Source organism: Odocoileus virginianus, chromosome 3, assembly GCF_023699985.2.
Source record: "Odocoileus virginianus isolate 20LAN1187 ecotype Illinois chromosome 3, Ovbor_1.2, whole genome shotgun sequence".
Taxonomy (NCBI): domain Eukaryota; kingdom Metazoa; phylum Chordata; class Mammalia; order Artiodactyla; family Cervidae; genus Odocoileus; species Odocoileus virginianus.
Genome location: NC_069676.1, coordinates 37,139,799 through 37,160,473, shown reverse-complemented (window position 1 = coordinate 37,160,473; position 20,675 = coordinate 37,139,799). Strand labels below are relative to the sequence as shown.

Genomic DNA, 20,675 nt, shown 5'->3' with positions numbered 1-20,675 from the left:
AGCCAAATGAGGTTTTTCGAGGGGGAAAAAATATAATAATGTGATTGAGTGAGGGTGTCTTTGGAGAGCAGAGGTAGGAGGTGGAGGAGCAAGTGTTCTTGAGGATAGAGGAAATTTTGTGTAACACATCTCACATTCCACAGAGATGACTATAGAATCACTCACCTCTCCATTGTGCTGAGTACCCAAGGAGGCTTAGTCATGGCCCAAGTTGTGGGCAGCAAGCTGGATACTAAGATGGGTGAAGGCAAGGATCTCCCACCATCACAGGAGAAACAAAACGCATGGGTAGGAACTTCCCTGGTGGTCCAGTGGCTAAAACTCTGTGTTCCCAATACAGGAGAGCCGTGGTGGGATCCCTGGTCAGGGAACTAGATTCCACATGCCACAACTAAGACAGGATGCAGCTAAATAAATATTAAAAAAAAAAAAAAAAAAAGCATAGGCAGGGGTAGAGTTCAGTATTGGAAAAACTACAGGAGGGCCAGTTGGGGGCGCCAGGAAGGTAGATGATAGAAACCTTAAAAGAATCCTTAGGCTGTGCAGGAACACAGCATAGGCTGTTCCTGGTGAGACCAACTTGGCTGTGGAGGAAGCCAGAGGCACCAAGAGAGTAGCTGCTTTCGAGGGACGGATTCTGGCCTTCTTCACAAATCTGAGTAGCCATAGCCCGTAGCAGCTTTGCCACTGTACCACGCTGTTCCTTCCCAAAGGCAGGCCTTCTAGTAGTCTGCTAGGTCCTTCCTCCAGCCTGCAAAGCCCTCTGTCAACTGCCACCCCCGCCCCCACCTCCATCGCATTGGTTTGGTCCCCAGGGCCTTCAACGCTCCAGCCCCGGACTTTGGCACTAATTCTTTCCTCGGACTGAAACATCCACCCATAAATCCCCAAGGCTCTCTCCCATATCTTTGTTAAAAATCTCCCCCTTGAGCTCTCTTTTCCCCATCTCATTGGATGTAAGCTCAAAAAACAAAGAACAGGTCCCTTTTATCTTGTTCACAGCTGTGTTCCCAAAATCTAAAATTGCGTCTGGTAGCCAAGAGATGCTCGCTAAATTCTGTGCATTTACTTTGCCAGGGATCTTTCTGGGTGTTTTACCTATCTGATATACTCTCCACACCATGTGAGATAGGTACTATTATTCCCGATCTCATTTCATGAGAAAATAATACATGTGACAAACAGAAAAGAAATACTTGCGCACGCCTGGCCGCCCAGACCCAAGGACCTTTCTACGAGGTGGTTTTGCCCGAGCCAGCTTTCCTCTTGGGGCCTTTCAGTTTCTGCGAGAGCTCTCCACGCTCCTCTTAGGTGGGAGCGGGGTTTATTGTACAGCAGCCCACAGACTAACTTATCCTTCATTCTCGGTTTTCCTCTCTGTAACCCATTCCTGCCTTAGTCCTGGGTGGACTGTCTTTCCTCACCCAACACCATTAGTGAATAAACCTCTTGAGGGAAGAGTCGCCGCCCGCGCATGGAATCTGTTAGGGTTTAATAGTTCACCTGAACGCAGTTTACTTTGAAAATTTAATATAGTATTATCACATTGCCCACCGTTACTCACAATTGTGCCCATGAAATTAAGCTCCCTCTGCGATGCCCTCCGAGCCACCAAGCGGAAAGGGAGGGGTTCAGCCTGTGCCACGTAGGGCCAGTGAAGCCACTAGGCTCTCCTTACTAGGCTCTGGGGCGTGTACTTCCTTCCTGCCGCTTTTGAGACATCATGCCCCAACCATAAGGAACCTTTTAAAATACTCAGTCATGTTAGTTTAATAAGGGGATTTGTACGGTGCTACCAAATCACGTTGTACGGTGTTCTGGACCAGAAGTCTTTTTTTCTCTCTCCCTTTGAACTACATGGCGCTGCCATCTTGAGCAGAAGTGAATTGTGGGAGGGCGCCATTTTGCTCGGGAGGGCGGGTATTTCCGGTTCCGGCGTGGGCGGCTCGCTCTTTTCCTCTGCAGGGCCGCGGTGGAAGCGGGTGTGTGGGTCGCCTCTCTGAGTTATCCAGTTCCATCCTTGTCGCTGCGGCGACACCCGCACTCTCCGTCGCCATGACTGAACAGATGACCCTTCGTGGCACCCTCAAGGGTCACAACGGCTGGGTGACCCAGATTGCTACCACTCCCCAGTTCCCGGACATGATATTGTCCGCCTCTCGAGGTACGGGCTGAGGTGCTGGATTATGGGGCAGGGGTCGTTGTGCGTGTCACATGGTTGGGCCTGTGGGCCGCGAGGTGGGCTGTGAGTTGACCTGTGCCTAGGCCTCATCGCGGAGAAACCCATGAGGCATCCCCCACTTTGCGCACTCCGAAACAGCTGACTGCCGGGAGGGTTGCAAGGCTGGGGCCTTTTTAATCTCTAGCTCTCAAACCCGTGTATGTGACTGTGTGCCCAGGAGCCTTCGGGTCGGGCGGCGCCGTGATGATCCCAACATGCCATCTGAGTGCCTATGCTGAAACCCAGAGGCTGTTTCTGAGCTGCTGCCCGGACCCTCTGCTTATTAAAAAGTGGACTCCAAGGAGGACCTCGTGTCTAGTCTCTCGGCTGCTTCAGGGCAGCCCTTTCTCACCGCCGCCCCCCCCCCCAACTTTTTTTTTTTTGCTTTTCATTCTCTCTGTACCTGAGTGTATTTGGAGACTTGTCGCTTGCTTTTTGCGTTCACGCTATTTAAAAATAGTTCATCTGAGGCTACAATCATGTATGGCACGTAATAGGAAAGTTTGTTAAGTACAACACATTGCAGTGAAAGCATCCAGTCCTTAGCGCCTAAAGTGATTTTTCTAATGCTAGTATTTCTTGCATCCCTTAGCAAGTAGTCTCAGGAGGCCCATAGCTAGTCTTCCACATCCAGCCTGCTGTGTGCATGCATTGTGGAAGTGAAGTCGCTCAGACTCTTTGCAACCCCATGGACTGTAGCCTACCAGGCTCCTCCGTCCATGGGATTTTCCCAGGCAAGGGTACTGTTGTGGGTTGCCATTTCCTTCTCCAGGGGATCTTCCAGATCCAGGGATTGAACCCAGGTCTCCCACATTGCAGACATCTGCTTTACCATCTGAGCCACTAGGGAAGCCCAGTAAATAGATGTGGAATCGTTTTGGATTTCCGAAAGGGGCATCCATAACCTGGTAAAGTTTCACACACCTGAGTTAAATTCTCAGGGTGCCGCTTAGCTCTGCTTGACTCTTGACTAGGGTTATTTGGACTTGGCTAATAACTACTCTCTCAGCCTTTAGGTAGTTTCCCTACCCCAAATGCCCTTGATTTATGATCCAGAAGGTCAGATGGTGAGCTGTGGGGTTTTTTCACTGGGTCTTCTTTTTTGTTTTACCTGCCCTTAGATAAGACCATCATTATGTGGAAGCTGACCAGAGATGAGACCAACTATGGTATCCCACAGCGTGCTCTTCGAGGTCACTCCCACTTTGTTAGTGATGTGGTCATTTCCTCAGATGGCCAGTTTGCCCTCTCAGGCTCCTGGGATGGAACCCTTCGCCTTTGGGATCTCACAACGCAAGTAGCTGCTCTGGGGCACTGGGGGGAAGCTGGGTAGAAAGCAGGTAGATACCATCAGGTTTCCCAGGGTAGTGATTGGGTACTTATGGGAACTGTAAGGCAGAGTACTTGGAGAAGATATTTGTGGTTGTTTGGCCTCTCTCCCCATTGCTTTTAATTAGATAACAGAATTGTTGAGGAGTGGTCTGTTTTAGCAGTTATATCAGATATTACACTTGGGAGTAGGCAACATGTTTGAACATGTTGTATATTGGGAGCTCAGTCTTGCGTGGTTAGGCATTAATGGAGGATCCTGGTGATGACAGATGACATTGTCAGCCAATCCCCACGTGGGAGTGAGGACATGTCCTGCAATTCTGAAGGGATTCTCGGCCAAGGGCTTGCTGTTTATCAAAGCCATGTCCAGGGTTGTGTGGGTAACACAGCTCCATTGGGTGAAGAACCAGGCCAGGGAAACAGGGTGACTGTGGAAGAATGTTTGCAGAATCTGTCTAGAGAGTAACCAAGTCCTCCCTCTCAGGGGCACCACCACTCGCCGATTTGTAGGCCATACCAAAGATGTGCTGAGTGTGGCCTTCTCTTCTGACAACCGGCAAATTGTCTCTGGCTCCCGAGACAAAACCATCAAACTATGGAATACTCTGGGTGTGTGCAAGTATACTGTCCAGGTAAAGTAAAGGCACATGCAGGGAGCACATGCTGAACATTTCCCCCCATCCTTCTTAACTGGTGCTTTTATATGGCGATTTCAAGCCTCATTTGGAACCTAAAGGGATTATTCTATCTAAAAGGTTTGGGTTCTGGAAGTGTGAATACAGGTTGTCAACACACTGAATATGTATCCCACATAACTGAGGGGGAACGTGGGGGTCTGGAGTTTCATGAGACAAGACAATTTCTCCTTATTTCCTTTCCATCCTCTGCAGGATGAAAGCCATTCAGAGTGGGTGTCTTGTGTCCGCTTCTCGCCCAACAGCAGCAATCCCATTATTGTTTCCTGTGGCTGGGACAAGCTGGTCAAGGTGAGCTTGGAGCCAGGGTGTAAGGTCTTTACCAACCAGAATGTGTTCCCACTGCCTCCCAGTTGGTCATAATCAACTTTGAATGCTTTGTCCCTTAACTGACCATTTTCCTCTTGATACTTTCTCAGTACAGGCCATTAAATTTTGTCACTGATAGAATGGAAATTGGCTGTCCTATCCAGGGATGCCTTTTAAGCATGATGCCATGCCTTTTATTTGACCTGAGCCCTTTTGACCTTGATAGATCCAGAGCCCAGGTTCTTCACCTTTGACTCACAATTTTTTTAGGTATGGAACCTGGCAAATTGTAAGCTGAAGACCAATCACATTGGCCACACAGGCTACCTGAACACTGTGACCGTCTCTCCAGATGGATCCCTCTGTGCTTCTGGAGGCAAGGTATTCATAGACACAGGAGTCCTCTAATCAATGGGGAACAATTGGATATTTAAGATAATGGGACAGCAATCCAGGGGAAATGTTTCTTCAGAAACATTTTGAAAATGACATAGTTAAGGTGTTAAAGAGATTGTCTTATGTGAGGCTGGTTTCTTAAAGCTGTTGATGAGATTAGAATCCTGTGCTTTTGGAACTTAGAGTGATGCATTTTGAAGTCAGGTTCTTGTAGGGTTGGTGAAGTGTCATCTCTTACATAAAGAGATAACTGTTGATACTCGTGAAATTTTTGTAAAGTCAGGATACTGCGGTAGGCAGTTAAGAATAAAGGCAGCATCTTGAGGCAAGATGGGTGGGATTAACATGTGGAAGAAGTCCTATTTCCCTGATTTGTGTTCTCCTGTCACCCAGGATGGGCAGGCTATGCTGTGGGACCTCAATGAAGGCAAGCACCTTTACACACTAGATGGTGGGGACATCATCAACGCCCTCTGCTTCAGTCCCAACCGCTACTGGCTCTGTGCTGCCACGGGTCCTAGCATCAAGATCTGGGTGAGTTGTGTGCTACAATTGAGGCTAGATACCTGGCTGTGCAAACCTTGGCAATGTTGTAATTTTTCAGTGTGTCTTCTGACTCACTGCTGGGATTTGAACTTCCTAAACAACTACAGAACCATCATGCCATCAGTGGATACCCAAGAAGGATGAGTTATTTCTTCTTGGGATTGGGAACAAAAGGAAGACCAATTGTAGTGATCTACTCAACCTCAGTGCAATTGACACTTCCATCTGGGTAATCCATTGTTGAAGGGGAGGCAGTCTTGTGCATTAATATTTAGGATGTTTAATAGCATCCCAGGCTCTACTCCCCACAAGATGCCTGTAGCAAACTGTAGTGACAAATAAAAATGCCTCTAGGCATTGCCAAGCGTCCCAAAGAGGCAGAAAGTAATTCTCTGCTAAAAATTACTGAATTACAATTAAAGGGGCATTTGACCGGGGACCTGTCTTGGTTTTTAAACTGATAATAGCATGAAAGGGCCCAGTGTCCTTACCCCTGGTTTTATCCCTTCCCCAGGACTTGGAGGGCAAGATCATTGTAGATGAACTGAAGCAAGAAGTTATCAGCACCAGCAGTAAGGCAGAGCCTCCCCAGTGTACCTCTCTGGCCTGGTCTGCTGATGGCCAGGTAAGTGGGTCTCTCCTCTGGTGATTCAGCTTTTAACCTTTGTTGCTTTCTGCTCGTCAGCCAGTTACAAAACTAGTGACATAAATGATTGCCTTTGGCAGGACTTGGATAACTGTGCCAGTGAACACATATTAGCCTTCATGTGCTAGTATCAGTAGGAAGATTGTGGAGGGACAGTGATTACCTGTCTTCAATTAAAACCTTGATTAACTTGATCAGTTTACAACCTGTGAATCCTTACGACCATCTGTTGCTTCCTCTAGGAATACATAATCACCTGTGAATAGTAGAAGAGTGGGCATCTTAAAATAAGGGTCATCTTTGTTGCACTAACAGGATTGTAGAATTGCATGGCTCTAACAATGTTGTTTTTTCTCCCTTGCAGACACTGTTTGCTGGCTACACGGACAACCTGGTGCGAGTGTGGCAGGTAACCATCGGCACCCGCTAGAAACAAACATGGCAGAGCTTTAAAAATTAAAAAAAATACTGGTTTTCTGACTTTTATAGTGAGTGTCTTTCTCTGAAAACTTCCTGAAACTCATCGAGTTAGTTTAATCTGCATCAAACTGGGGCTTTGATTAAAAAGATTTGTAGTCCTTCAAAGCAAGGACTCCTTTGTACTCATCTTACATAGATATTTAAAATTAAGTGTAATGGTATGGAGATGGTGGCTTTTCCTCAGGTGGCAGCTAAATAGATGTGTGGCACATAAAGGTCTCCTGTGTATATATATATATACCCTCCAACTCATAATGGCAATGAGACTTCTTTGACTTCCAACTAGATACGATACATTAAAAGACTGGAGATGTAGTGTGCCTGTGTCTTGGGCATGAGGGCCACAGTATATAGAGATTATTAGGAAAACCAAAGTCTCAAGCAGTGGTAGAAAAAAAGTGGCAGATCATCTTGAAGTAGACCTGAGCCTGCCAATAACAAGCTAGGCAGAGGATCCACGTGGAGGGCGGTAGGACTTGTACCTGCTCTGTTGAAACAATCACATCTGACAAAGATCCAATTAACCACTCCTCCATTCTGTGGCATCTGCTTTGTGTGTATATGCACACTCTAGTCATGTCCGACTCTGGTTTCCAGCCCCTGTGGACTATAGCCCCCCAGGCTCCTCTGTCGCTGGGTTGTCATTTCCTTCTTCAGGGGATCTTCCCCACCCAGGAACTGAACCCACATCTCTTGCTTCTTTTGCATTGGCAGGCAGATTCTTTACCACTAGCAACACTTTACTCTTCTAAAGGAATAGACTCCACAAAAGCAGCAAATAGTTTTTATTTCCACAACACAACCCATCTTCCTTTTCTCCCAGGAGCATAAAATTGACCTCAGCCATCAAAGCAGAGGACAAAAGCTGATAAGTGACAGAAGGCAAAGGGTTACTAGAAAAATAGATTCTGCCCAAGGCTCTCCTAGGGATTCAAATCCCTGTCCCAAGGCCCCCCTCCAGGGCTCACCAAAAGGAGGGGCTAAGCACATGAAGAGAGGCTGGAAACTGATAAGGGGATTTTACAGAAAAGGGAAGGAGCCTGGCAGTCAGAAGACCTGAGGGATTGGGGTGGGGAAGGAGCCTTGCTCCTAGATTAGTGTTGAAAAAGGAAGGGGGAAGAAATAATTGGATGATGTATGTAGTTTCCATCGTGTCGACCATTCCAGATCTCACTGAAGCTAAATTCTGGCCAGTCTATGGAGGTAGAAATTGGGGATGGAAGGAAAATTAGAATCCTTCCTACTTCCCCCAGAGAGTAGACTGTTGATTATCCAGCTCTACCCTTTTCCCAGCCTGCCTCCCCCGAAAAAGCTTCCAAATCCCTTAGCTAAAATTTGCATCAGAAAATGGAATGAGGGCTGTCATGAGTCTTGCCCAAATCCTCCAGCCTCAGAACTGACATGAAAGTTGAACAGGAATGGGGAAAGGGAAGTTTAGTAATGAAATTACAACCTCCCTTCATCCCCTACTGAAAAACTCAGATCCCTGGGCAGACAGGAAGGGAACACCAGGCAGCTGTTGTCATCAGGGACCCATGCAGACCTGTTGAACAGACCCAGTAGGTGAGAAAAAGCTGAGCTGGAGGCTAGGAGAGTATTAGACTCCTAGAAGTAGAAGCAGGGGCCTGGGGTCAAAGGAGCATGAAGCAACGCAGAACGGGAGCATTTTAGCCCCCAAATTTATGGGCCACCTTCCACCACCACCCGCCCCCCTAGTGCTAACCAGAGGGGCCCATGCGGGTGGCAGGCTGATCAAGGGCAGAGCTTGATGCGGGTGCCCTTGGAGAGCACCCGGAAGAAAGGGAAGACACGCTCGCCCAAGAAGGCAGCCGAAAAGGTGTGCACATGAGCCAGAGTCTCTGCATTGTAGAAGCCCAGGCGCCCAGCCTCATAGTCCAGGTACACGCCAAACCGCCGCGGTTTCTCACTCGGGCTCAGCAGTGTCTGCTCCGTTGAGCTTTGTGCCTGGTAGCGTTTGCCATTGGTGCCCACACACCACACTTCCCGCTGGAGCAGGGGCTGCTGGGGCAGGTGGAGGCGGCGGCGGCGGTGGTGATGGCGAGAGGAGCTGGCATCCCCACTGCCCACAGAGGACCCCCCAGAGCCCACCTTCTCCTTGTGATGGGTTGATTCACGGGCAGCACCCACCGCCCAGCCCCGCCGCCCACCCACCTCTACCTCCCAGTAGTGCCGGCCAGAGCGGAAGCCCTGGGCCCCCAGCACGCAGCAGTCGGCCGAGAAGCGCTTGGAATGGTCAGCAACCTCCTGCCGCCTCTCTGCCAGGCGGACCCCCCGGCGGTCGGGAGACAGCATCAGAGCCGGGTGAGCCGTGTCAGGGTCCAGCGTCAGGTCCACTTGGGAGGAGGGAGGACAAATACGCCAGGGCTGGAACGACTGTTCCCCGTTAGTGGCTAACTCCAAAGTTTGGCCTTTCCTGCTACCCTCCCCCTTCATCAGCTCGCCCCACTATCCAGCTGTCTTCAGCTCCCTGCCCCAACAGAGTCTGGGCTCACGTTCCTAGGGGCTCCACTTCTTTTCCCCAAGCTGTTTTCAGGGCACCAGACAGGTTTTCCCTCTGGTCCTGGCTTTTACTCCCCAACACCCACCTGGGCTAGAACAAAAGCTGCTCTTGGCTTGAAGCCCCAGTAGGCTTGCCTTTTATCCTCCAATTTCAGCACCCATTTCCCCAGGGCCCACTTCCCCTCAGAACCCAGCCTCCGGTCTGTGACGGGAAAGGCAAAGGAAGGTCGAACAGGTGACCTCCCTACCTCGGGCGGCCTGACAGAACATCCGGCTCATTTTCCTCACGATGGCGTCTGTCAGGAAGTCATGGCTATGGGGTTGACACGGGTCAGGGGACCAGACCTCTGGGGGCTGCAGCTGTACCTCTTCACACCTGGAGAAGGGGACCGGGCAGGGGGTGGGACCATGATATTCCCAGAGGGAAGAGCAGAAGCTGAGGGGAAGGACAGGGTCCAGAAGGCAGAAACTCAGGTCCTGGGGAAGGAAGGAGAGGAGCGGGATATCCAAGAGATGCAGGGATGGGGAACCAGATGCCATTGGGTCACAAAGGATAAAGGGTGAGAACACACCTATTGAAAGTCTCCTTGATGTCCTGGGAATAACAAAAAGAGGGAGAGGGAGAAAGAAACAGAGAGTCAGCTGCACAGGGATGGTTCCCTTCTCCCCATCTGATTCCAGCCAGAGAAAGAACTGAACTTGAACAGTGAGTCAGAAAACATATACAAGGCCTTCAATAAACACGCAACCATCTCAATCACCCATATGACTCATTATGCCTAATTTAACTCATCCTGCTATAAGCCCAACAGAATTTACAGCCCCAGTAAAAGAATTTTCACAATATGACTTGATCCTACTTTTCAACATGTTAATGTCAAAAATCCTTTTACAAACTGAATCGTCATTCTTTTCATTAGGTACAATCATCACACACCACATTCAGTATCAACTAATCTGTCTCTAGCCTCAAAAAACCTCTTCACTCTTCGAGTTAAATCATTGTGGGTTCCTCCCAATGAGAAGAGAGGTAGCTCTGGACAGGTCTTTGGTAAGCACCACCTGATACAGCAGATACAGGGCTCTGGGGGGGAGGACAAGGAAGGAGCCATTGCTTACCTGGAGCAGCCGCAGGCCCCCTTGCTGGCTTCGCTCCTGGGCCTCAGCCAGCAGGCGGCTCAGCTGGGCAGCCTGCTCTGAGAGGCGGCTGGCCGCTGCTCCTGCACGCCCCAGCTGAGCTTCATGCATCTCTCGGAGGCGCCGCTCTAGCCCTGCCTGCTCTTCGGCCAGAAACCGTGTCAGCCGCCCAAATTCTGAGGCCACAGCTGCCAGCTCTGACTTCATCTGGCTCTGGGATGATGCAAAGGGGATGGTGGATACCACCTCAACACACAGAAACAAACCTCCAGTTTGGTAACTGCTGCCCCTCAATCCAAGGCAAAGGAGCCCTACATTCTGAAAGGAAAAGAGCCCCTGACCCCTTCCCCATCTCCTGGCTTTAGCATGCTCCTGGCACAATGGTCCCAAGCTCAGCAATCACTGCCTGCAACACTTATCTCCATCTTGGCTACTTGACTCTTTCTTCAGGTCTAAGCTTAAATATTCCTGAGAAAAGTCTCTCTTCCAGATCTAAATCAGGTTCACTTACATAAATATCGTTATCTCTTCATGGCATATACCTCAATTTGAAAGGTTGTATTTACACTGGAGTATCTTTTTAAAATCCTCTTTCCCCACTGCTCTATAAGCTCTGTTGCCACAGGGTCCTCAGACCCTGGAACAGTGCCAACTACCGAGTAGGTGCTTAGTGAGAAGTTTTTGTTTTTTTGTTTTTGTTTTTTTTTTTAGAAGTTTTTGAAATAAATAAAAAATTCAGGAATCAAGATACAAAATCAGGGTCCTGGCTATTCCAATAATGACCATGGGAAAGTCACCCAATCCTTCTAGGTCAGATGTCAGTAAATTTTCCATAAAGGGTCAGATAAGATTTTACACTTTATGGGCCATGAGGCAAAATCAAAAATATGTAGATAATGTTAATATATATAGAGAGAAGACCTCTACCCATTCCCACCCCATTTGCCTCAGCAGGGCAACCCCAGATAATCAGCACACTTTTCACCCAGATATAAGCTGGAGACATTCTTAAGGGTATGTAAAAAGAGTTAAAAGACCAGAGTGTGGAGGGAAGTCCTGGCTGGTCAAGTATGTGAAGAAAACGGTTTCACTCTCTGTCCCACTGAAACTCAGTTCCTGACACCGCTGCACCCCAGGAGCCCAAAAATCTCAATTTGGGCATCAGGCTAGAAGCAAGAAATTCCCTGACTGCCAGAATCAAGATTCCACCACTAGCTGCCCAGCAACAAAGTCCCTAATGTATAGGTGGCAATGAATGAGCATGGGTCCTGCAAAGTGGCAAGGCTCAGCCACCCTGCCAGGATGGCAGGCACTGGAGAGATGGGGGAAGACGTCAGATAGGAGGGATGCTCTGGCTTGGTGTCCAAAGCTCGTTGCCAGGTCATTCCAGTGCCTACCAGTTTTATAAAAAGAGGCAGGAGTAAAGGGTTGGAATTAGGGGGAAAATATTTAAATACTCCATGGGGAGGGGTAAGCAATAATGAAAAATGGCTGAGAAACACCAGACTAGAAGATAACAGGTCTCTGCAATGCTGACATTCCTCCACTCACGTTCCTCTCACTCATGCCTTGCTCCCACCTGACATCTGTCTTGGAACCTGGAGCTTCTCTGACAGCTGGTATGTGAATTTTGCCTTGCCCTCTCCTGTCCTCTGTGTTATCTGGAGTGATAGTATGGGGCAGCAGGTCTAGGGTTAAGTGTCTGGACGGTAAACCTGCTCTGCAACCTTGAGCCAGGGACCAGCCCTCTCCAAGCTAAACCTATCTCATTCCATTTTGGAACCTAGGAATACACATGCCTCTTGATTTGCTAAGGCTTCCCTGGTGGCTCAGATGGTAAAGAATCTGCCTGCAATGCAGGAGACCTGGTTTCAATCCCTGGGTCGTGAAGATCCCCTGGAGAAGGGAATGGCAACCCACTGCAGTATTCTTGCCTGGAGAGTTCCATGGACAGAGGAGTCTGTTGGGCTACAGTTCGTGGGATCACAGAGTTGGACACAACTGAGCAACTAACTCTTTCTTTGAGCTGCTAAGACCCCTCTCCTTACAGACACCCAAGAAGGTGTCTACTTTTCTCCCAGGCCTTGGCTGTCCCTCTGCAGAGGATCTAGTCACCACTTGTGAGAGCCCATCTTTCCCGCTCTAACTACAGAACCAGTCAGCCCTGTCAAGGACATTCACTCACCTTCAACTCTGTCACCCGCCTCTCCTCCTTGGCCTTCATCTTCTGCACAGCCTCCAGGTGCTTCCTCAGTGGTTCCACATGCCCCTGCAGTTTGGCCTAAAGAAATGGAGAAAGGAAGGTTAGAGGTCTTGGATAGGAAAAGCACCTGCCCTCAAAGGCCATGTCCCCCATTCTCCCTGCAGTGGGTTGGGCTCAAAGCCTGATACCCATTACAGGTATTAAATGAGCATCAAATTCCCTTCCTCCCCTTTCTTCTCTTCAGATGATGACAAAAGCTTTCAACCCTCCTCCTGAACTTATGTACAAAGTCTGCAGGTTAAGATTCTGGGACTTCCTTGGCAGTCCAGCAGTTAAGACTGCACTTCCACTGCACAGGGCACAGGTTCAGTCCCCGGTCAGGGAAATAAGATCCTACACGCCACTCGGCCTGGTCAAATTAATAAATAAAGGTAGGATCCTGATGACTACATAGCACCACACTCAAGAGTTGGGAGTGAACATGGCTTGAGCCCCTCAATGCACGAGTCTTTCCATACAAATGCTCTTACATATGGTCCCTTCCTCCTCATAAGCAATCTTCCTCATAATTTTCAACTCTAAATACTTTTCTGATAATTTTATGCCTATGCTAAAAATCTTTCTACAGTTCTCCATGACTTACAATATACAAGGCTCTCACTGCACCTTCATTTCTGGCCTCCCCTCCGATACCTCCTGAACACAGACTCTAGTTTTAGTCACATAAAACTCCTAGAGTCTTTTCCTGAGCATAATTCCATACTTTTATCCATGCTACTCCCTCTGTCTGGGACTGCCCTTCTACACTTAGCCCAAGGCATTCTTCCTTTAAAACCCAGCTACCTGTCCATGCCCCTGATGCTTCCCATCCCCAACTTCCTCTGTGATCCCAAGGAACAGGAATACACCTTTACAATACTTCCCTGCACTGTAGCACTTACATGTGTTCTGTCCCTAGGACACACAGGCTCATGGGAGCATGGACCCCACTTATTTTAATTTCTATGCTTCCCTCCCGCTCAATTACTTGCTAAATGGAAAACAAATACACTGTCCTCCTAAAGTTTTAACTCGTGCAGCAAAAATGCACTTAAGCTCTGTGCTCTAATCGTTTGTAATAGAATCTTTTGCTTTAAAGACTAAAATGGATAAGCCTGGTTTTTGTGCCCTTTCCTTTTTTGTGCCTTCTACTTCTTCTGCCACCTTTTCCTTGGGGGGTAATACAGCGTAGAAGAGCTCAAGCCTAGACTCTGATCTGAACCTGAATGCAGGCAGGTGACCTGAAGCAAGCCATGCTTCAACTTACCTCATCTTAAAAAGGGAACTAGGAATAACAGAATCTACCTTGTGGACATAATGCGTAGCACAATGTCTGGCACAGAGCAAAAGATCAGTACTAAAATGTTATCTAGAATTCCCTACCCAGGCCTAAGCTGCCAATGACAACCTGATAATGACCCTTGATCTAAAGAGGTTACTGACCCAGAGCACAAAAGGTATTCATTGCAAGGTTAAGTGTTGAAGAAAAAAAAACATAATAAAATTACAATCAATCCATAACATAAAAATAGCATAAACAACACAAAAATTTGCCTTTTGCTATTATTTTCTACTTTTTTCCAGTAGGGTCAATAATTTCAACTCTATTAACTCAAAATTTATGCTTTTATTTCTCATTTAATATTTTTCCTAAATTATGGACAAAAAATTCATATATGAATCCAAACAGAGTACCGTTTAAGAGAAAATTTCAAAAACCTTTAACTTTTTTGAAGCTTTATATATCATTTGTGCATTATTACCTATTCAATAAAGAAATATTTCTACAAAACAACACTGTGCCAAGTTAGTGCTAGTTAGTGTATGTATCTGAAAAAAAACTACCTGCCTGTAAAATACCCTGTAATTTAGAAGAGGAGACTCAAATTAGTTGGACATAATAAAACTTATGTATTTACATTTACTGATCAGTTAATGTCAGACTTTGTGTTTAGTGGCCTCTTCAAATTGCAGAACTCTACTGGCTGGCATTCAACAGCTACGGCTAACACAAATTAAAATCCAGTTTCAGAAGCTCTTCAGAAGAGTTCTGCAAGGAGAGAGTGGAGAAGGGATGGAATGCCCTGTGGATATGCCACCCTGGGATTCAGTTAACAAAGTGACTACACACTGATGGGTACAGGTAACTAGGAGCTAAGAGGATACAAAAGGGAAGGACAAAAGGAGCTCACAATCTCCCCTAATAATGTAGGGCCTGAAAGGCAGGTGGTAGTACCAGTGCAGTGATTCTAACAGTAGCCTGGGCTTTCTAAAGATAACTCTGTCAGTGATTCAGAATCAATGATGGTAGGGCCCACTGTACTTCTGAAAACCTCCACTAATAACTGGAACAATCAGCCAGGTTTGACAATCACTCTGTGAGAGGAACAGTTACTTGTCATAAGGGGTGTAGGTTTATCTTAACTGTATGTACCACTCCCAGCTGAGAAGCTCTAGACATCTTACTCTAAAACCGGGGTAATGATAATAAAACCCAAATGAAGTTACTGCACAAATCAGGAGAAGACTATGAAAACACAAGTCATAAAACAGAAAAGCTCTGTGCAGACTACAGAGAAGAAGCTACCCTCTCCTCTTGGTTCCACTTTTACGAACCATCTGCCCCTTCGGTAAATGTTATTTCTACCAGCTGTCTCACACATAAATCTCCTTTACCTGTGTCCAAAAAGATATTAACTAAACTAGAATGAAACTTTGAGAAGAAAAGTCACATGTCAGAAAAATCAAACAACAAACTTCTAAATAGTGGTGATGTTATAAACAGTATAGGCCAGGAAAGGGGGTGGGGTGGTGTAGTTACTAGTAACTGTGTGGCCCTGTGTGTATTACTTACATCTCTCTGGTTCCGTTTCCCTTCTGTTTCCCAATCTATAAAACGGGGATACAAACCGTAGCAAACTCACGGGGTTGTTTTCAATTTTAAATGAGACAGTCCATTAAAAAGTGCTTAGTACAGTGCAGGGGTACACATAAGTGTTCAGTAAATATTAACTTTTAATTCTGGAGAAATTAAAGTTCAAAGACATTCAGAGACTAAGGGCCAGATCTTCTGACTTAAAAGCCTATCCCTCTTTTCTAAATACCCAGGAAAGATAAGAAGTCCTGGCCAGTACACCAGAATGATTCAGATCCAACAAAACTGCTCAAGGGGAAAACAGAGCCATATCTTGGAGTGGGTGGGGAACCCATTAGAACAAGAGCAGAGCATATGAGTCTGATACTAGTAGTCAATATACACTCCTGTTCCTCAGAGCACTTTTTTATTTGACACCCAAGCTCTTTCCTGGAGAAGGAAATGGCAACCCACTCCAGTATTCTTGCCTGGAAAATTCCATGGACAGAGGAGCCTGGCAGGCTACAGTCCATGGGGTCGCAAAGAGTTGGCCAGGACTGAGTGACTGAGCAAGTTCTTTCCATTTCTAGGGGTTTTAATCAAGGATAGATTTTTAAGAGTCATTCACAGTTAAATAAGGCTGGTGGTAAAGCCCTAAGGGCTTGTCACTTGCATTTCTATAACTTAGGGACAGTGGAAGTGCAAAACAGCAGTGGCTTTTCCCCAAGAGACAAAGTCCAGTGATATGACATCACCAGATTTCCTTTGAGGAAGCCAGTCTTCCCTGGTCTTCTTCACTGTGTCTATTTGTCTGTGTCCAGGATCCTTCTCACTCTAACCATCCTGGTGCCAGTAAGTGCTCAGGTAAGGAGAATCAGCTCAACAGTACACGAGGCTCTTTGAACGGGAAAGACACCATTTCCTTTCCCCAGTTCCTCTTACTTCTTCTCCACCCCAACTAAACTCCCATCTTCTACTCTCACCTTGTACTCCTGCACCACCTCCTCCAATGGCACCACGCTGTGCTGTTTGTGGTTCCTGGATTCTCGACATACCACACAGATGGCCTCTTCATCCACCTCGCAGAAGAGCTTCAGGGCTTCTTGGTGTTTGGGACAAATGCCCTGCTCGTTCCCACGGCTCCCCCGACCAGCGGTTGGGTGCATCTGCCGAATCACCTGGACCATGTTGGCCAGCTGCAGGTTGGGCCGGAAGCTCCGCCTAGGAAAGCTCTTGCGGCACTGAGGGCAGGTGAAGCACCTCCGCGGAGTTGGAGGCGGGGGCAAGGGGGTGACGGGATCTAGCTCCTCTTCCTCGTCCTCCTCCAGCACTTCCTCCTCGTCCTCCTCCTCCTCTCCCCTCAGGTCCTCTTCCATGTCCCCCAAGTAGTAGTCCAGGTCTTCCTCCTCCTCCTCCTCCTCCCACACGTAGTCCATGTTGTCCCAGTTGGATCCGCCCATGCCACTGGTCCAGAACACACCCTCTTCTTCCTCCTCGACCTCCTCCTCCATGTCGCCCTCATAGTCTTCATCGCGCATGGGGGTGTCCCAGCCCCCACCGGCCCCCACAGCCTCCACTTCTTCCTCCTCTGCGTCCTCCTCCTCTTCCTCCCGGTCTAACTCTTCTCTGTCCTCTTCATCCTCCCCTCCCCACAACTGGGTTACACACACTCGGCAGAAGTTGTGCCCGCAGCCGATGGACACGGGGTCCGTGAAGTAATCGAGGCAGATGGCGCACACCGCCTCCTCTTGAAGGGTCTGCACAGGGTTGGGTGCCATGGCAACGGCAGCCATCTTAAGTGTCCAGTCAGCCAGTATAGACGGGTGATGGGTGGTGGGGGGCAGGGGGCGGGGGGGGTCTTCCCTCTCAGACTCCCTGACGACCCAGCCCCACCCCCAGCCCTGCCTCTCCACACCTCGCCTCCAGCGCAGCCAAAGAAATGTCCTCCCGACAACACACCCCTGCACATAGAGTTCCCTACTCCCAGACCACAACCGAGTCCCTGAAAGGGGAGGGGACAGAGCTGAGCGATACCGCCAAGTCCCTCAGGTGGCCCTGAGTGCAAATCTGCCCCAACGCTCCCTTGGCCTCCTCATAAACCCCCGCCCCTCCTCACTTCCTGGCTCCGCCCCCTCACTTCCGGCTTCCCCTAACACTTCCGGTGCTGCTAACCACCCAAGATCGCGAGTTCCCTCCCCGGTCTCGCTACGCCCCTTTCTCCCCCCGCTTCCCCGCCCCGGGCCCCCAGATGACAGGAAACGGTGAGGCGACGCTCTAGCAAGCACTCAGTAACAGGGAGGGAGGCCTAGAAGGACGTAAGCGTACGACTCTGTAATGCGAAGGAGTGGGGAACGCAGACGAAACTGAAAGCCCGGCCTCCCCCATCGCCCGCCACTGGGGATAAACTTCGGGGAACCTTGGAAGGACTTGGCGCCCGTTTACTCTCGATGCTATGACCGTATCGGCCCGGCGCCATCCTACCGACCGGACACGGAGAACTGCAGCAGGCACTCCCCACGGCCGATGCCGGAAATAGGGAGGGCGGGTGTCGGTGAGAACCCTGAAGTACTTCCGGCCCATCTAGGCGAAGGACTTTGTTGTTTGAAGACTCCGAGAGTCCGTTGGAGACTGACTAGGGGGCGGGGTCTGTAGAAGTGCGGTGGAGGTGGGACCGGAGACCGTTCCCATCCTCCCCGCTGTAGTTGGCATTTCCACACACTTTGTGTGCCGTCGGTCACTGCCGCTTCGTTTAGATGAACTTTCTTAACTGCCATCAGTAAAGGAACCGTAGCAAATTATGAAATGCACATTCACACAGTGGAACACTTCAGATGTAAAAAAGGGAATCCTCCCCAAAATGTACAAATGAAATTAAAAAAACAAGGTGCTAAACAATGTGTAGAGTATAACTGTAAAGAAGGGAGGGGGGTAGGATGTTAAATGTATGTAACAGCTTTATAGTCCTGTGCTAATTCATAAAGGTAGTTCCTATCTCAGAGGGTTTAGTGAAATTACTGTCGTGCAGAACTGTTATAACTTTGCCTAGCACATTGTAAGTGAGATACAAGGTTTAGCTGTCATTATCATCTTTGTTGTCTACCTCTGGATGAATACTAGTTTATCTGGAACACTTTTCTGTAAATGTCGTTCTGTATCTTTTGAACTTGAGCCAAGTCAATGTATTGCCTTAAAGAAAAAAACAATAATTTTGTTTCCCACCACCCAAGTGCTATTGATTCTTTCAACTCTTTCTGAACTGTGAACCACGGGTGCTCCACGCCCAGAATACTTCGAGGTCCGTCTTCGTGGAGTCGCAGTCTAAGAGCACGGGCTCAAACTGGGTTTGCGGTGTTGGGTTTTACTTAAGAGAAACCTAGCTAGGATGTAGAACGGTATCAGTAAAGATGCTGCTGTGGTACCCGGAGCATCTCTGCCAAATGGATTATTTGTGCGATAGAAATAATACTTGATGTTTTTAGAAAACATAAGCTTGCTTAATTAAAAGTTTAAAAAAAACAGCGGGGAAAGTTACGGGACTCCCTAGTGAGTGTCGGGCGCGCGCGATGACAGAACTGGGCACGCAGAATTGACCCTGATCTCGAGGCGCTTCACGCCTCTTGTGGAAACTCCAAAAGTACATGTGCTTTATAAAGTGGTGGTCGGAACGCGCCAAAACTACGAATCTTCGTGCATAAACTATGTACTAGGTCGTGCCAGGAGCTGCAAGCGCTGCTGTGGCAGATAGATGGGACCACAAGACCTGAACGTGGTTCAGACGGCCGCTAAAGGGAGCCCCATGTCCCTTTGGAATCTTGTCCTGTTTCATCCCGACCAGTAGGGACCATGTGTAGATTAAGGGAGTAATCAGCGAGACACTGTTTGTGGGCGTTTCCGTAGTGTAGTGGTTATCACGTTCGCCTCACACGCGAAAGGTCCCCGGTTCGAAACCGGGCGGAAACATGTTTTAATTTTCAATTCTAGTCACTACCTCTCTCGTGTCCTAGAGAGTGAAAACCATCACATCAAAAACGCGTGTGTGTGTTTACGTGTATTTCTGCTCCTCGGAGACAGGCAGTGAAGCGGCACTGTAGCAGGCAATACTCTACCTAAGTGCTCCAATGGAAATTCGGTTCTGGTACGTCAACTAATCTTGCTCTTCCCCTCGGAAGCCTGCATGGCCAGCTGTCCCACGTCGAGGGGGGTGTAGATTTCAGATCCCTTCGCCAGGCGCACAGTAGGAGCTCCATAGTACTTTTGCAGTTATTTAGTGGTGATCTGCATCCTTACTTGTGGATTTTGGTCTCCTGGGACAGAAAGTGTGCCTATACCTGTAGCCCGGCTAGCTCAGTCGGTAGAGCATGAGACTCTTAATCTCAGGGTCGTGGGTTCGAGCCCCACGTTGGGCGATGGTTGCTTTTGGAAAATGAGACAATAAAAGAGATCTCAATCTAAGGGCAGCAAACCGAGACCCTTCTGGAATCCATCTTCCCGCTGATGATCGCCAGTAGCTGGGCTACAGAACAGATGAAGTGCACCAAGCTCTAAGGGTTGAATACAGGGCGACAAATTCCTTGTTTACGAGAGACCCTCCTCCAGAAACTGCGGTATGAGCCCAGGCTCCCCTCTTTAGCGACCACTTTACCAGGTAATTTTGAGGTTAGTATTCCGCTCTCTTAAAGCCGCGGCCCTATTTCGAAGTCTAAAGCCCTCACGTTCAATATATTCTCTTTAAGCTCTATACTGAGTCGATCTTTTGTGAAATGTTGCCCTGCACATCCTAGTCTCCACATTCCCTCCACACATAAAGGAATGTTAAAATGCCCCCCCCCCCTTTTAATCTTAAAATCATGATACATTTTATTTATAGATTTCTAAGACAGATGACCTATCAAACACATTATTCTGGGAAAAGGCACTTGGTCAGTGTTGGAGGATATGCTTACAACAGGTCTTTACAGATCTTTAAAAAATTATTTTTTTTTGTTTTCTTTATTTTAATTGGAGGCTAATTACTTTAAAATATTGTAGTTTTTGCCATACATTGACATGAATCAGTCACCAGTGAACATGTGTCCCGTGGTCCTGCTCACCCCTCCCACATCCCTCCCCATCCCATCCCTCTGGGTGGTTCCAGTGCAATGTCTTTTAGTGCCCTGTTTCATGCATCAAACCTGGACTGGTCATCTGTTTCACATATGGTAATATACATGTTTCAATGGTAGTCTCTCAAATCATCCCACCCTTGGCTTCTCCCACAGAGTGCTAAAGTCTGTTCTTTATATCTGTGTCTCCTTTGC

General features: G+C 48.1%; 2 protein-coding genes and 4 non-coding genes across 11 annotated transcripts; 5 read left to right on the top strand and 1 right to left on the bottom strand.

Moving 5' to 3' along the window:
* Positions 1–1,943: 1,943 nt before the first annotated feature.
* Positions 1,944–6,625, top strand: RACK1 (receptor for activated C kinase 1). The gene is made up of 8 exons (XM_020912229.2): positions 1,944–2,164; positions 3,343–3,514; positions 4,038–4,185; positions 4,444–4,539; positions 4,828–4,938; positions 5,347–5,487; positions 6,014–6,124; positions 6,510–6,625. The coding sequence occupies exons 1-8, from the start codon at positions 2,056–2,058 to the stop codon at positions 6,573–6,575; spliced, it is 954 nt and encodes a 317-aa protein (XP_020767888.1). The 5' UTR covers positions 1,944–2,055; the 3' UTR covers positions 6,576–6,625.
* Positions 2,417–2,484, top strand: LOC139034552 (small nucleolar RNA SNORD95). Its single transcript, XR_011487089.1, has one exon. It is a non-coding gene; the product is annotated as a small nucleolar RNA SNORD95 (small nucleolar RNA).
* Positions 3,806–3,884, top strand: LOC139034545 (small nucleolar RNA SNORD96 family). The gene has a single exon (XR_011487084.1). It is a non-coding gene; the product is annotated as a small nucleolar RNA SNORD96 family (small nucleolar RNA).
* Positions 6,626–7,393: 768 nt separating the features above from the next.
* TRIM41 (tripartite motif containing 41) lies at positions 7,394–17,539 on the bottom strand. Of its 6 annotated transcripts, none has more exons than XM_020912219.2 (7): positions 16,362–17,526; positions 12,468–12,563; positions 10,265–10,528; positions 9,718–9,740; positions 9,394–9,521; positions 8,798–8,979; positions 7,394–7,820 (listed from the first exon to the last, which is right to left on the bottom strand). In XM_020912219.2, exons 1-7 carry the CDS (start codon positions 17,169–17,171, stop codon positions 7,590–7,592), a joined length of 1,734 nt encoding a protein of 577 aa, XP_020767878.1. In that variant the 5' UTR covers positions 17,172–17,526; the 3' UTR covers positions 7,394–7,589. The 6 variants fall into 6 exon arrangements, with proteins under 6 accessions (XP_020767878.1, XP_020767880.1, XP_020767877.1 ...); XM_020912221.2 differs by having other exon boundaries at positions 7,729–8,168; positions 16,362–17,536; XM_020912218.2 differs by having other exon boundaries at positions 7,729–8,979; positions 10,265–10,495; positions 16,362–17,530.
* A 1,726-nt stretch (positions 17,540–19,265) lies between these two features.
* Positions 19,266–19,338, top strand: TRNAV-CAC (transfer RNA valine (anticodon CAC)). Its single transcript has one exon. It is a non-coding gene; the product is annotated as a tRNA-Val (tRNA).
* Positions 19,339–19,711: 373 nt separating this feature from the next.
* On the top strand, positions 19,712–19,784 carry TRNAK-CUU (transfer RNA lysine (anticodon CUU)). The gene has a single exon. It is a non-coding gene; the product is annotated as a tRNA-Lys (tRNA).
* Positions 19,785–20,675: the final 891 nt, after the last annotated feature.

Excerpts from the sequence above, each read along its gene's own strand:
- TRIM41 (XM_020912218.2), bottom strand. The coding sequence starts at position 17,171 with ATGGCTGCCGTTGCCATGGCACCCAACCCTGTGCAGACCCTTCAAGAG. Across the intron at positions 12,564-16,361 it reads AGGTGGTGCAGGAGTACAAG|GCCAAACTGCAGGGGCATGT; the intron begins GTGAGAGTAGAA and ends CCATTTCTTTAG. Across the intron at positions 9,741-10,264 it reads GGGGCCTGCGGCTGCTCCAG|GACATCAAGGAGACTTTCAA; the intron begins GTAAGCAATGGC and ends TGTTATTCCCAG.
- RACK1 (XM_020912229.2), top strand. The coding sequence starts at position 2,056 with ATGACTGAACAGATGACCCTTCGTGGCACCCTCAAGGGTCACAACGGC. Across the intron at positions 3,515-4,037 it reads CGCCTTTGGGATCTCACAAC|GGGCACCACCACTCGCCGAT; the intron begins GCAAGTAGCTGC and ends CCTCCCTCTCAG. Across the intron at positions 5,488-6,013 it reads GTCCTAGCATCAAGATCTGG|GACTTGGAGGGCAAGATCAT; the intron begins GTGAGTTGTGTG and ends TCCCTTCCCCAG.